The 15,149-nt window shown below is 46.2% G+C and overlaps 1 protein-coding gene across 5 annotated transcripts in view; it reads left to right on the top strand.

The window, feature by feature from the left end:
- SMCO4 (single-pass membrane protein with coiled-coil domains 4) overlaps positions 1 to 11,341 on the top strand; it is a 28,992-nt gene extending 17,651 nt beyond the window's left edge. For 4 of the 5 annotated variants that reach the window (XM_065678783.1, XM_065678781.1, XM_065678780.1 and 1 more), the window contains one exon: positions 10,263 to 11,341. In XM_065678783.1, the coding sequence (XP_065534855.1) occupies positions 10,395 to 10,574 (180 nt within the window). In that variant the 5' untranslated portion in view covers positions 10,263 to 10,394 and the 3' untranslated portion in view covers positions 10,575 to 11,341. The remainder of the gene's footprint in view (positions 1 to 10,262) is intronic. The other variant, XR_010612488.1, reaches the window with a different exon arrangement.
- Positions 11,342 to 15,149: the final 3,808 nt, after the last annotated feature.

The following is a 15,149-nucleotide window of genomic DNA, read 5'->3' on the forward strand; positions in this document are numbered from 1 at the left end:
TGAACATGACTACCCTTGGAATAGTTTGGATCTGTTCAGCAGAAAATGATGCTGATATCTTGCACTAAGCGTATCGGGGTCAATGCACGATTGTGTATCATTGGTGACTGAGAGCACGGTGCATATAGCAGATTGGTTTAGAAACAACCCGAGTGGAAAGGGAGGCTGTGCAGGAGGAATAAATGAGAAGGGAGAACATGAATACTGTTATGGAGGGGGATGTAATGTTTTTGTCTTGGTAAGTGCTTCAAGAGAAGGTCACTTGCACTTTATGGTGGTTGAACTATGGTATTGATCCATAGCTGTTTGCTGAATGCTGTAGAGGAACTTCGGAGACATCCTTCTCTGTCTGCCTGAGCTTGCTCATAATGGACTTTGGTACACACAAGGCTCCATAGCATTTGCTTTTGCTTCTGAGCTTTGAGCCGGTGTAAAGTGCAGTAGGATTGTAAATAGGAGCACAATAAATAGCAAGAACCAGTGTTGCAGAACTGATTGAGCAAAACAAGGCTGTGTTTAGGAGGTGCTTTTCCTGGGAAACTCTTTGGTTAGACTGTGCAAAACTTTCGGTCTCTGTAATTTTATTAAGTCTTAATTAAACTTTCTGCATTTAAATGAGTTTACATTAATGTCACACTGTTTTATGTGCGTATTGACAGGCACTAACAGGGATTTGATCAGCCTAATCCAGCTATATGTAATTATGTGCTTTCTCCTTAAATAATTGCAAACAGAGCCTATCTGTCATGGCAGGAAACCTGCGGCTTTTATTATAACGTGGGATTGTTTAGTGAAATGTAATGAGACCTCAGGTTTTGGCTGGGTTGTAAATGGAATGAGACTTTAATGAGCCCAGCCATAGGAAGAGAAACCTTCCCACCCATCCTGTGTAGCAAGGCCCAGTTCTTATCTTCCCCCCAAGAAAAGGTGTCCTGATTGCATTGTTGGCACTCATATTGGGCATGTTTCTGTACTTTGAGAGGAATTTGGGAAAGGTGCAGATTTCGGGCTGCTGGAGGAAGAGCTGTAGCTTAAACCTGCGGAGCTGTTGTAATGTGGTGTGGAGGGGTGTGTTTCATTCACTCATAACTTGATTATCCAGATCAAACGAGTGTCTAGAAGGCAACAGAGTTGGGAATAAGATCTGCCAAATGGCAGCAGTGCATAAGCTCTAAAACGCCTTCCCTGTTTGGAAGACAAGGAAGGAAGGGAGTAACACAGGCACCCACTCCAGCGATTGCGTTTGGGTTGATTTCTGCGTGATTTAGTTCCTCTCCAGCGTCCTCCCTTGGCACGTGTACAGGCAGGGAGAGGCAGGCGTGGTGCCAGCAGGCTTTCCTCAGCCTCCTACTGGAAACCAGCCTTGCCAAGAGAGGCTGGATAAACCAGAACTTCAGACTAGCCCTGAAGGGGGTGAGTTTGCGATCCGAACCCCTCGCTCAGCGTGCTCTGGTGTTGCATCCAGCTTGCTTTCAATCCGGGAATACCTCCCAGTTACTTCGTCAAATAAAACGGGAGGTGACACTCTTGGTGCAGTGCTCCCCGTTTTCCCCTGCAGGGCTGTCTCAGGAGGGTTTCCGGACTCCAGATTCACATCCCTCTTGCTTTTCTCCTGTGGCAGATCTGTCTTGAACTAGGAGAGCGAGATTTCACTTTGTGCCTTCTGAAGAAACAAACCGCTTCACAAATAGTTTGAGTCCAACATCACCAGGGTGTCCGCTGGTCAGGAAGTACACACCTTGTGCCTGGGTGTTGCCCTGGTATCTTGGAAGCTGTTCTTTCAGCTGTTTCCCGTGGGTCAGTCCCATGTACACCGTTCCCTTCTTGCTGCATGCGCGCACCCCAGGCTCACCCGTTGCCTTTGTGGATTCTGTGGGTTTAGATTTAATGACCAGTTCTTTCTGTGGGTATGGATTTTTCTGCCAGCCAGGCTTTAGCCTGGCCTGAGTTTTCAGCACCAGTTTTAATGACAGTAGACTTATAGAGCAGTGACAGTCCCTCAGCTCTTCTGATTGCATTCTGTAACATCAAGCTTCAGACCTGCTGGTGTTCTGCTGGGTGCGTGTCTTGGGGATCTGTTCCAAACGTGTTGATAGTGATGCTGTACCGGTAGTTTGAATGGGAGAAGTAAACGACCAGACCCCACAGTGAGTCATAGGAACAGTGTTTCCCATCCAGGTCATTGTCAGCTCGGATGATGAGCGCTGGTGACAGTTCAGCTCATGATGTGAGTTAGCAGCCACAGCCCAGGTCTCGGGGGCTCATGACCTGGACGCAGCAGCACTGAGAAGTGTTATTTTCACACTGGTTTCCTATTGCTGCATGTTCTTGTAGATGCCTAACGCTTGGGGTTGGTGTGGGAAAGCAGCATATACATTCTGAGGGGCTCTGACACAAGCAGCTTCTTCATTTGTATTTATTTATTTAGCATAGCTATTTAGAAACGGACTGAATTTCCATAAATGCAGTGGGAAGAGGGGTGGTTTGTATCCAAAGGACACAAAAGGATGTGGCTCAGGAGCAGCCGAGAAAATTGCTTTTTAAGAAAGCAGCTGAGCAAACGCATAATATCAAGTCATACCCTAGGTGTTGTAGTTTACTGCGTTGACGTGCATGACCCTCGGTAGCTGTATGGACGGGGAATGGCAAGCTCTTCTTTTCTGGCCTCCCATAGGAACAGAATCCATGCAGTGACAGAAATTAGGTGTTTGTTTTCCTTGTGTTTATAATAAACTTTAGTCCCGTTTCTTCGCCGGACTGCCTGTTTGCACAAGTTGGCTTGATGCCGGTTCTTCACCTGCAAAGAGGAATATGGGTTATTTATATACCTGTGTGTGGAGCAGAAGGATTTGCCTTTAATTTACTTCCTTTTAATTGCATTTTGCTTGGTTTCTTTGCTGCATTCAGGGCAGATAGCATTGTGCTGCAGTGCTGTGTGTGCCAAAACCACTGTCGGCTCACCTCTGTTTAACAGTGCCTTCCCAGCTGCAGAGATCCGTGGCTTTTTTGTTTCTAACACAGATTACTCGCTCTATCCAAGTCCTCAGCATTGTGAAAACTGCATTGAAGTAGCTTTGTGCTGTGGTGGCCTTGCTCTCTCTGACTTTCTGGCAGCATTCAGTGCTGCCTTTCATTTTCCAAGTGCTCCGAGTAGTTTGGAGACTTTCATAAGCCACATTTCCAGTAAATGTGATGTTGCAGTAATGATGGGTCTGTAATTTGAGGAAGAAAGCCACCACCCCTCACTACAAAATAATGCTGAACTGACTTCAAACAGAATCTTGATAGTCCTGTATTGTTGTGTGTGTAATTAAAAGCTTTTACCCTTGAAAGCAGGGTTGTTTTGATTTGCTGATCATAATTCCTTGCTACAGTCAAATAGACTGAGGTAAATTTTCATGATAATAAGAATTGGCCTCATGCTGTAACGTGAAAATCCATTTTTCACAGAGCAAGACATTTTCTCTTAATGCTTTTCTTCATTTTTAGCACACTGAAATCAGGACAGCGTCACTGAAAGAGAAGATCTCAAGTTTAGCATCTCTTCAGGCTTTGCGTTCAGCTCTGCACTGGTTCCCCTCTGCAACTTGGGTTGAAAAGGAACAAACGGGGGGATCCAGAGCATGGGACAGTGCCGAACCTGGAGTTAGGTGTGTGGCTGTTCCTGCAGAGCCCTCACGTGCGCAGGTTGTTTCATTAGGGGGTGGCTCGTACAAAGGCTGTTTCCTTTTTGAGCGGGTGATAATCATTTCCCCTTGTTAGCGGTGGCACAGAGCTGTGCTTCGGGACCAAAAGGAATCATCCCGCAGTTGGAATATTCACTTTGTCACGAGGCCACCACTTTTGTGTTGCTGCAAGTGGGTTGGCTGGGGAGGTTTGAGGGGAGGGAGGAGGATGTGGCTGGGATTAAAGCGTTCTGTTAATCCTCTGGGCAGGCGTGCTCTTTCGGGTTCAGTTCTCTTAGTCAAATTGGCAAATCCCTGCTGTATCCATCTTTGTCACCCACACAAGTGATTACCCAGAGCATTTTGCTCCTTTAGAGCCTGTCAAATAATGAAGATTTTTTTTTTTTTTAACTATCATTTTACATTTAGTGTTTAAAACAGAGTGCAGCAATTGTGCTTGGATGGGGTGGAAATAGTGCTGGACAACCACTGCTGCAGTTGCATTAAAACTGTTACAATCAAGCTTTTCAAAGCAAAATCTCCCTCTTTGGAGCCAGGTTTGTGTCTGACACAAACACAAGAGCAGGTTTAGCTTCTGTCTCAGTGCAGGAGTTGGGGGCAAACTGGTCTAAGTGCTCCTTGCAAATCATACGCAGGTAGCAGGCACCCAAGCGGGTGAAGGTGTTCTTTAGAGAGGGCATAAGGATTGTTACTCTACTGTCTTAGACTGAAACAGAACTGAAACACCAGGTTAAAAACAAGGAACAGAGCTGGGTATGGGTGGGTGGGTGGATGGATGGATGGATGGATGGATGGATGGATGGATGGATGGATGAATGGATGGATGGATGGATGAAGGCTGCATGCAGAACTGAGGTCTCTGGGGACTCTAGCAAGAGCTTTGTACACAAGTATTCCTCTTACATAAATCTGTCCCAGCCTCCTACTGAAATACTTCTTTAAAAGTCCCAGTTAGCTGCATTTCTAAGCTGGCCAAATCACCTTAGAAATTGGTGACCTTGCTGATGCTGCTCTAGCAATGGCCAGACCTTAAAGCCGCAGGAAAGAAAATTCCACGTCCAAATGTGGTATTTCACCTCGAGGTAAAATCAGTTCTGGAGTAGTGATAAAAAATATGGCGTAGCCTAAAACAAGTCTTGTCCTTTATTAAGTAGTACCCAGGGTTTGTGTAACGGTATTACAGTTCAGTCATTTATTACAAAAGCCCCAAACATCTGCATGGTTTCAAAGGTAGGAAATAACTTGTATCTGTTGTTTAGACCCCGCTTTAATTAAGGGTAGGAGTAAGAATGATCCTACTTCAGTCAATCACAGAATCACAGAATCCCAAGGGTTGGAAGGGACCTAAAAAGATCATCTAGTCCAACCCCCCTGCAAGAGCAGGGTAACCTACAGGACATCACACAGGAACTTGTCCAGGCAGGCCTTGAATATCTCCAGTGTAGGAGACTCCACAACCCCCCTGGGCAGCCTGTTCCAGTGCTCTGTCACTCTTACAGTAAAGAAGTTCTTCCTGATGTTAACGTGGAACTTCCTATGTTCCAGTTTACACCCATTGCCCCTTGTCCTATCACTGGATATCACTGAAAAAAGCCTAGCTCCATCATCCTGACACCTACCCTTCACATATTTGTAAACATTGATGAGGTCACCCCTCAGTCTCCTCTTTTGCAAGCTAAAGAGACCCAGCTCCCTCAGCCTCTCCTCATAAGGGAGATGTTCCACTCCCTTAATCATCTTTGTGGCTCTGCGCTGGACTCCTTCAAGCAATTCCCTGTCCTTCTTGAACAGAGGGGCCCAGAACTGGACGCAATATTCCAGATGCGGCCTCACCAAGGCTGAGTAGAGGGGGAGGAGAACCTCTCTTGACCTACTAACCACTCCCTTTCTAATGCACCCTAAGATGCCATTTGCCTTCTTGGCCACAAGAGCACATTGCTGGCTCATGGTCATCCTCCTATCCACCAGGACCCCCAGGTCCCTTTCCCCTTCACTACTTTCCAGCAGGTCACCCCCCAACCTGTACTGGTACATGGGGTTGTTCTTCCCCAGATGCAAGACTCTACACTTGCCCTTGTTAAATTTCATCCAGTTTCTCCCCGCCCAACTCTCCAGCCTGTCCAGGTCTCGCTGAATGGCAGCACAGTCCTCTGGTGTGTCAGCCACTCCTCCCAGTTTTGTGTCATCAGCAAACTTGCTGAGGGTGCACTCAGTTCCCTCATCCAGGTCATTGATGAAAATATTAAACAGCACCGGTCCCAGCACCGACCCCTGAGGAACTCCACTAGTCACAGACCTCCAGCTAGATTCTGCGCCATTGACCACAACTCTCTGCCTTCTTCCTTTCAACCAGTTCTCGATCCACCTCACTACTTGATCGTCAAGCCCACACTTCCTTAGCTTATCTATGAGGATGCTGTGGGAGACAGTATCAAATGCCTTACTGAAATCAAGAAAAACTACATCTACCGCTCTACCATCATCCCTCCACCTAGTCACTAATGTCTTGTTCCTGGCTTGTGTCTGTTCTGCTGGGACCATGCAAGCAGAGCACCCTGTGCCCGTGGCCCGGGGCTTGGGCAGCACTGCAGGGAACAGTCCTGCTTCACTGGTGGGAAGCGTGGTCCTTACCACCAGGCCGGGGAGCGCTCCTGTTGTAAGGAATGTTCAGCACGGAGCAGTAGTTCCTGCTAACCAGGCTTCCTTCTGCCCCTGGGGTCCCCACCTCTGCCTCTTTTCATCTCTTTGACTCTTCTTATACAGCAGCTCTTGCTGCAGCTCCCTGAAGCAATCAGCCCAGCAGCAAAAATAGGTAAAAGCTGATAAGCTTGTTCATTTGAGTTCTTGACTGATGCTGGTGTGTGCCGGTGATTGGGAACTGCTGGGTTTGGGGCTCTTTAACACTCAGATAATCTGATAATTGTTGCTGCTTAGGTGTCTTGTGTCCTTTCTCGCTGCTGTTGGCAGGCAGGTTGAATGCAGCCTGTCCTGGTTGCTGCTTTGTTGTTTGGGTTTATTTTTAATGTCTCGGTAACATCCATGGGTGGCCCCAGGGGGTAAAACTTAAATGATAAAAATTAATTCTTGTCAGATTCATTGTTTGAATTTCAAGATGTTTTGCTGTTGCAGAAATGTTACAGTGTCAGCAGCAGGATCATGAGGCCAGGTTAATCCAGATTGCCTTGCAAACCCTTGTAATTTGGGATTTGGAGGAAAATTATTCAGCTTAACACCGCTAATTCATGCTGGAAGGCTGGTGATAATAAGTTCTTTAGATGTCTAGAGGTACGAGTACACTAGGTGCAGATAAATGAAATCATCTGTGCATGTGTTGCATGTAGAAGGAGATGCAGAATTGCAATACTTTATAGCAGATTGCCATAAATTCTGGTTGGGAGATGGTTGGTGTGTTCTGAAGGGTATCAGCTCCCCCAAGTTTCACTGCAGCCTTCTGGTACAAAAAGATCCCTGCTTAACCGTAGCTGACTTGCTTTAAGGTGCTGGCAAGTGCCTCAGCACTGGTATGAGTGACTTCAGCAAGTCCACTGATTGATGCTTTTAGGTTTTGGGGTTAGCTCTGCAAAAGCAGTTCAGAGTGACTTAACCCAGAAGGTAGAAGAGCACTTATGTATATAGGAAGCAATGTGGATGATGGGCGAGGAGGGATGTCATTGCTGTGGATGGCAAGGCAGGGTACTAAATTTGTGAATTTTTACTGTGTTGAAGAATGATGTGTTTAGGTTTGTCTTCAGTAGATGGAACTTCGTAGTGATATGTTCTGCTTGAAACCTCAGCCTTTCAGTGTCAAGATGGAGCACTGCAGTGTCAGAGAGAAGAAAGAGTTAGGCTCTGCAAAACAGATGCTTCAAACATGTAGCAAGTCAATACTCATTTTCTTGACCATTGGGATGGTTTCTTTCTAGCCAGCAGGTTCCTGCTTGGGGCGGGGGGGAGGAACTTTGCTGTAGTGAACTCAATAATCTCATCACCGCAGGCAATTCTGTTACCAAATTTTAAATTGCAAAATTCACAGAAGGAAGGTGAAATTCCAGTCTGGTTAGTGCCAGGCTCCTGTCATGCTGTTGTGGACTACAGATATTCCACTTCTGCTGGAGCCTCTTAAACTCTTCTATTGCTATTCCTACAAATATCCCAGTGAAGCGAGTTGCTGATTTTCCTAGTTTGGTGATTTCCAGCCTTGGCAGATGCTTGGCCCAGGCTGAGCTGTTAAGAGAAATGGGAATCAGCCTTAGTAGGATGTGTGCGGTCTGTGGCAATGAGCCCTCTCCTGTTCTGGGAGACTGGGAGCTTGTTTGAGGAGCAAAGGTGAGTTTCCATTTCTTCTGCAGTGTGAGTTGGCTGCTCACGTAGGTTAGAGTGCGCACAACACTGGAGGACCTGCAGGATATCACTTTCTTATTGCCCTTCTGATACCAGTTTGCTCGGAGATGTTTTAAATGGACATTGCTAACTAGCCTAATGACACCCATCCCAGTGCTGTAGTATTTCCTTCTCTCTTCACATGGGTTCAGCCCTCCCAGGGCACAGGCACGGTGACTGCTGGCTGAAGGAGGATGTAGCTCAGTAACATGAGATAATTTGTTCTCGCGGGCCATGCACACCACAGGGACTGAGACCCTGTGCAACCCTCGCTCTGGCCTGGTGTACTTCATGCATCTGTTTCCTCCTTTCCACTATCAGTAGTTACTTGCCTTCCAGTCGAGTCCATGGGTGGCCAGTAAGAGCCTTGGCAGCAGAAGGGGATACCTGTGGCACTCTTACTCTGCCTGCACAACATGGGCTGTCGGATTTCATCTTGTGTAACTGAGCACTGGATTTTAAGTGCTGTTCCATACCCACATGAACACAGCAGCATGTACAACATCCCAGACCTTTCTGTGTGGAAGCACTGTCTCTTGCAGTGATCGTCTAATACTGGCAGGAGCCTCCGGGCTCATACCGGCAGCAGGAGCCTGGCAGCAGCTTGCAGAGATTCACTGCTTCCATTTCATGGTTCAGTTGAGATGAACCCTAAGGCTCATCTCTCTGAAAACTAGGGGCCAGTTTCTGTGCAAGTCCTTCTCTGCCAGTAGCAAAGCCAAGTAACCCAATCTACTGGAAATGTACTTGGAGATTGATGCCAGATTCCCAAACTGGAGAGCATCAGCTCGCAGCTCAAGTGGTGCTGACATTTGCAGGAAGGCTTTCTCTTCTAAGCTGTCAGATGTTAGCTAGTGTATGTAATTAACTTGGTATCATTTTGCTTCAGAATGAAATATTCATTCAAAAGAGACTTAAAAAACCACACTGATGTTTTTAATGTCTGGGTAGCAAGTGATGCTGTGTGGAGCAAGGCATACATTTATTGTTGAAGAGGTTAGTTTTCATGGCAACCCTGTTCATTACTGTGGCACACAGAAGTTCCAAAGGCTTTTACTGTCCATCACTTCTTGGGTCTTGTGAGAAATCTGAATACAACCCCCCCTGACATACATTAACAGTGGAGGCAGAAAGCATTAGGAAAGCACTGCGGCCTGAAATGCTCTGGTTGTCTGGTTACCCAAAGGGCAAACATCAAACTTTAATTTTGCACAGTATTTTTTTTCTAGAGTTTGAGAATAAAGCTCATGACCAAGCAGGAGGAGAGGGCATGGAAGGGGAAGGGGTAAACCAGAGATCTCTTTTGCCCCTGCGGAGATTCAAGAGTTAGCTTTTAGAAGTGATAAAACAGCAAACCCAAACCAAAAGCCCACAGCTCGCAGAAGGTGGAATACCAAAAAGGCTCTGCCCTGAACTGGTGAGAATTGAGGATTTGTTGAGAAGGAACAAGTTACCAAAGTTTAGAAATGAAGTGGTCCCATTTGACTGAAAGATGGAATGGGTGGTGTGTGTCGTTATTCCATCCGGTTCCCACTTACCTCCCTGTTACGAAGTTCACTGACCACTTCTGGTCTCTCTAAATCTGTTCTGTGTTTTGAATTTAACACTGCAGCTGGCATTGCTGCTTCTTTTGCAGATGGTAGATTTAGATTAGATATTAGGAAGAAATTCTTTAGAAGATTTACCAAGTGGAGCTGCAAATGGCTTTAATAAATAATAGAATCCCAGACTGGTTTGGGTTGGAAAGGACCTTAAAGCTCATCCAGTTCCATCCCCCTGCCATGAGCAAGGACACCTTCCACTAGAGCAGCTTGCTTCAAGCTCTGTCCAGCCTGGCCTTGAACACTGCCAGGGATGGGGCAGCCACAGCTTCTCTGGGCACCCTGTGCCAGCGCCTCAGCACCCTCATAATGAAGAATTTATTCCTAAAGCCTAATGTAAATCTCCCTTCTCTCAGTTTAAAGCCATTCCCGTTGTCCTGTCCCTACCTGCCCTTGTAAAAAGTCCCTCTCCAGATTTCTTGTTGGCAGCTTTAGGCACTGGAAGCTGCTCCGAGGCCTCCCTGGAGCTTTCACCAGCTCTCTCAGCCTGTCTCCATAGCAGAGGTGCTCCAGCCCTTGGAGCATCTTTGTGGAACGTAACTGGAATGCATGTAGCTCTTGTTCAAAAGAATTGTTTTCTTTCCTTCTCTTGCAGTTTCTTGTGCAGCCAGCCCCTTGAAGGAGTAGGAATTCTTGAACCTCTTGTTTCAAAAGACTGTGGACTGTTTCCTGCTGTGCAACTCCCTTCTCTCTCCCATTTCAACCAACAAAAGATCCTAAGAGGAGGATGAGGCAGCTGAGAGGAAAACCCAAAAAAGAGACCTCCAAAGATAAAAAGGAGAGGAAGCAGGCAATGCAGGAGGCCCGGCAACAGATCACCACCGTCGTGCTGCCCACGCTGGCGATTGTAGTGCTGCTGATCGTTGTGTTCGTGTACGTCGCCACTCGCCCAAACACGACAGAGTGATGCAGCTCCTCACGCTCCCAGCCTTGGGGTTTTAACTGTTTTATCAAGAGGCAGAAGGAACCCTCTGCCGCTCCCTTAGTACTTCACAGAGGAACTTGCCAACTTCTCACTCACTCTGTCATAGGGTCCCGTGGGGTCTCTTTAGGAATGTAACATAAAACGTACTTGTGAGCGTGCCGGTACGTTTTGTGGTCAGTTCATGTGCCTTTCAGACTTTTAAAATGGTGTTTTTCTGAAATCCATTGGAAGCTCTATATTGTAAAAGGAAACTAGGCTCTGCTATAAATTTGTATAAAATCAGCTTTCAGCTTTTATCACTGTTTCGGATAATGTTGCTCCCATGAGCTCCTGGATGTCTGTTTCAGAACTTCCAAAGAAGTGCATTTCTTCTTTGTACTTACTGTCATATGAAGTGCTTTGATTCAGAAAGGAGATATTTATTTTTTGAATAAAAGAGAGAAGTCTTGGAATCTTCAAATTATTTTGCAAAGAATGTGACTTACTGTGAAAGCCGACATTGTGTAGTGATTTTTTTCATTAAACACACTAGAGGTCACCCAAAAAGAGTTCCTTTTGCTGTGAGATGCCACCACATCAATTGAATTCTTCAGGATCTGCCAAAAGGAATCTTACAGAGATTGGAAATGGAGGTTTCTACCGGTTTATGGGGAAGTAACTAACAATGAGTGATGTGAACACAGTTGTTTATCTGAATGTTAAGTATTTAAATCTGTGTAAGTGGCAATAAAAGATGATTTTGGATACAACCCTTGATTTGGTTTGATTTATTTTAAAGGAAGGAAAAGTAACAGTGGTAGAACTTAAGTCTGATGTGTTTGCTGCAGTGAGCTGCTGTCCTGTGACGTTCCCCTCTCCTCACTCCAAGGAGGCTGTGAGCAGAGCTTGGGTAGTTTTATTCTAGGAGATCAAGCTGTCAGTGCTTCAAGAATCCCATATTTCTCTACAGCCCTTTCTCATCCAAGTATTTTAAGGCACTTGGTAAGCATTTACCTTCAGCAGACTTGAGGGAGGGAATCTGAGAACCCTGGCCTGCTGCTTAAATACAAGCCAAGCAAGGAAGAATGGGATGCTGCACTGCACTGAAGCACAACAGGGGATGTTTCTTTGCCAAAAGGCAAAGACCTCTTGAATCCTTGTAGGTGCTACCTTTTGGCACAGGGATGGCCCGAGCCCCTCACATGTGTGCCAGTGACAGCCCTGCCTTGCTGCAGCGTTATCCTGGGTATTGGTCCTGTGTGGAGTGATGCTGCCAGCCAAAACTGTTCTGTAAATCATGTAATTGTAGAATCCCAAGTCGGAAGGCACCTCAGGGATCTCTGGTCCAACCTTTCTAAGCAAAGCATGATCTAGACTAGATGGCCCAGCACTTTGTCCAGCTGAATCTTAGAGATGTCCAACACTAGGGAATCCGCCAGCTGCCTGAGGATATTATTCCGATGGATGGTTATACTCAATGTGAAAATGTTTCCTGTTGTGTCCAGTTGGAATCTCACCAGGTGTAACTGGTGCCCATCACCCCTTGTCTTTTTCATGTGACTCCTTGTAAAAAGACAGTCTCTGTCTGCCTTGTAGCTGCCCTTTAAATACTGGAACATGGTGATAAGGTCCCCCTGAGTCTTTTTCTCTAGGCTGAACAAACCCAGCTCTCTCAACCTTTCCTCACATGGCAGCTTCCCAATCCTTGGATTTTCTCTGTGGCCCTTCTCTGGACCCTCTCCAGCCTGTCTACATCTACATCTATTTTCTGTATCAGGGACCACTGAACACAGTATTCAAGGTTTGGTCTGACCACCATTGAGTACAGCGGGACAATGACTCTTAATCTCTGCTGCTGATGCCCTTGTTGGTGTCACCAGCACCCTGTTTGCTTTCTTTGCTGCAGCTGCACGCTGGTCACTTAAGCTTGGTGTAAAAACACTCCAGGCAGGCACATGCAGTTACCTGCAGTGGCCTTTGCCCTGAGGCATCAAGTGGGTGAGTCTGGCCAGCTCTGAACTAACCCAGTTCAGAACAAGACACATACCTGGTGATGCTGAGATGTGCTCACCAAACCACGCTCTGCTGCTGGAAATTATTTGTGCTTTGGTACAGGAGCTGCTCCCTTCAGCTGGAGAGGTCTGAAACGATGCAGCTGTAACAGTAATTGCTCAGTCTGTGCTATTTCCCAGCTGCTCCTGTTCTCCTGGCACCAAATCCTTTCTGCCCTGTTTTAATTTTATCCTCACTCCGGGATAAAATGAAATGGAGCTCCGGTCATTTGCCTGTTTCTGAAGGGAGGTGTTGACTAAAGCTGTGCCTGAGGATGTGAGCAAACGCGTGTGTGGTTTAGTTAGGTACTTGTGTTCTGCAGGGTGCTCGCTACCTTGGGTGTCTAGAAGAGAAGCAAAGTTCCTGCTAATCCCTTCTATAGGTTCCTCTTTATCATCTTCCTCTTTGTAGATTCTTAACCAGGGTTTTCCTGTCCCTGTTCATTCCCTGGTACTGACAGCTCTGTCAAAGACCCTGTGATTTCCCATCTCAGAGCAGCAGGTGTACTTCAGCCCCTTCCACCTGAGGGCTGTTTTATCAGCACAAGCAATAATTTGCCTTTGGAAAGCCTGTTCAGAGCCCTGAGGTATTTTCTCCTCCTTTCATTTTCTGCAAGAGCCGAGTCTGTGACACGTAAGAGCAATTAACTGGCTGGTAACAACTGAAGAGGTAGAAGGTCAGCTGGGTTAGGTAGTATTTAAGATTACTTCTCTAATGAGATGTTTCATTTCTGCTGCTTTCTCTTCTGCACTCCCTTTCTCTCTTGTCATCTGTGAATTCCTCAGGTCACAATAATAATCTTCTCGGAGCCAAATGTTTATTCATATGAACTGTAGCTTAATGCTAATAAGAGACACTGTTGATTTCAGTCCCTGAAATGTGCAATTTTACTGGGTGCTAATTGAGAGGAAAACTGTTGCACATTCGGAATTGTTCCTTATGCGGAAGCCAAATTGATTTCACAGTTTGATGCTTCAAAGAAAAAAGAGGAATGTATTTTTCTCTAGTAAACAATGAAGTTGGATTCTGACATTTTCAACCAAATTCCCTTTTGCTAGTGCTGGATGTGAGGATACACGTTCGGAGAAGGGGGGAAGCCTCCGTAGACAGGAGCTGTCAAAAATCTCTGGGAAGTAATGGGCGAGTAAATTAATGGCAGTTGCCCAAATGTCAGCTCCTGTGAACCTTCGCAGCCCAAGGTGTGAGTGCGTCTCTGTTTTTTAACGGTGTGCATTACTCCGACTGTCAGTTGCCTTCAAAACTGTTTTGGAAATAGGATTGTAAACTTTTCCCCAGCACACAGCAGCTCGTGGGCAAAATGGAATGATTTATTACAGGCATTTTACCAGAAAACTCATGCTGAGAGACGTCCTCCGCAGTGTCTGTGGTACCTTTTGCTTTCCGTAAGTGCTCATTATCAGGTCAAGTCATTAAAACTTGCCATTGACTTCTGATAAATCAAGTTATAGAAGCAATTTTTTACACCCCATTTTTCAAAGCTTAAATCAAATCTGAGTCAAATACTTTTAAAATCATGGTTTGAATGGAGTTTTGTTAATGTCTTCTATGCTAAGAAAACAGTGGAATTGTGTCAAGTATCCTTGCCATGGGTATCCTTGCCCATCAGTGTCAACCGTGGCCCCACTCCCCAAAGCCAAGCAAGAGAAGCCAGCGCCAGTGCCCATGGTCTGAAGGAAGAACAACACATATTTTCAGAGCTCATAGAAATTGGCTCTTGGTCTTCTGCTTCAATCCATCTACAGGAGAATATTTATTCACATCCTGATGTTCAGAAAATGGTGCTTTTAAATACAGGCAGCAGAGAAAATGCACTGGTCTTCTTCCAGGCTGTGTATGAGGTGTCCCTGCCCATGGCAGGGGGGTTGGAACTGGATGATCTTGAGGTCCTTTCCAACCCTAACTATTCTATGATTCTATTCTATGATTCTATGTTCGGTGCCTGGATAGTACGTGCACAGGCCTGGATGCTCCCATGGCTCTGGAGGGTGTGAACTGGAACCTGCACTTGGGTTCTCTGGATTGGATCTACACCACAGAGATATTTCTTACCTGGAGAAGCTTCCACCCAGGGCAGGTGGTTCCAGTTGACACGCCACACACCAGCAAGCTAAACCCTGCCATGCCTGTCCCAGTCAAGTATCCCCATCACTGCTACAGGTGGAGCTGCCAGCTGCTGTTGTCTTCTCTGCACCATCCTTATTTGGCTGAAAAGTTTCAACCAAAACATTCTTGTTATGGGGCTTCCATGGAATATTGAGGACTGGGACTTCACAGAATCCCAGATTGGTTTGGGTTGGAAGGGACCTTAAAGCTCATCCAGTTCCAACCCCCTGCCATAGGTGGAGACACCTTCCACAAGAGCAGGTTGTTCCAAGCCCCATCCAACCTGGCCTTGAACACTGCCAGGGATGGGGCAGCCACAGCTTCTCTGGGCACCCTGTGCCAGCGCCTCAGCACCCTCACAGGGAAGAATTATTTCCTAATGTCTAATGTAAATCTCCCCTC

Source organism: Lathamus discolor, chromosome 4, assembly GCF_037157495.1.
Source record: "Lathamus discolor isolate bLatDis1 chromosome 4, bLatDis1.hap1, whole genome shotgun sequence".
Taxonomy (NCBI): Eukaryota; Metazoa; Chordata; class Aves; order Psittaciformes; family Psittacidae; genus Lathamus; species Lathamus discolor.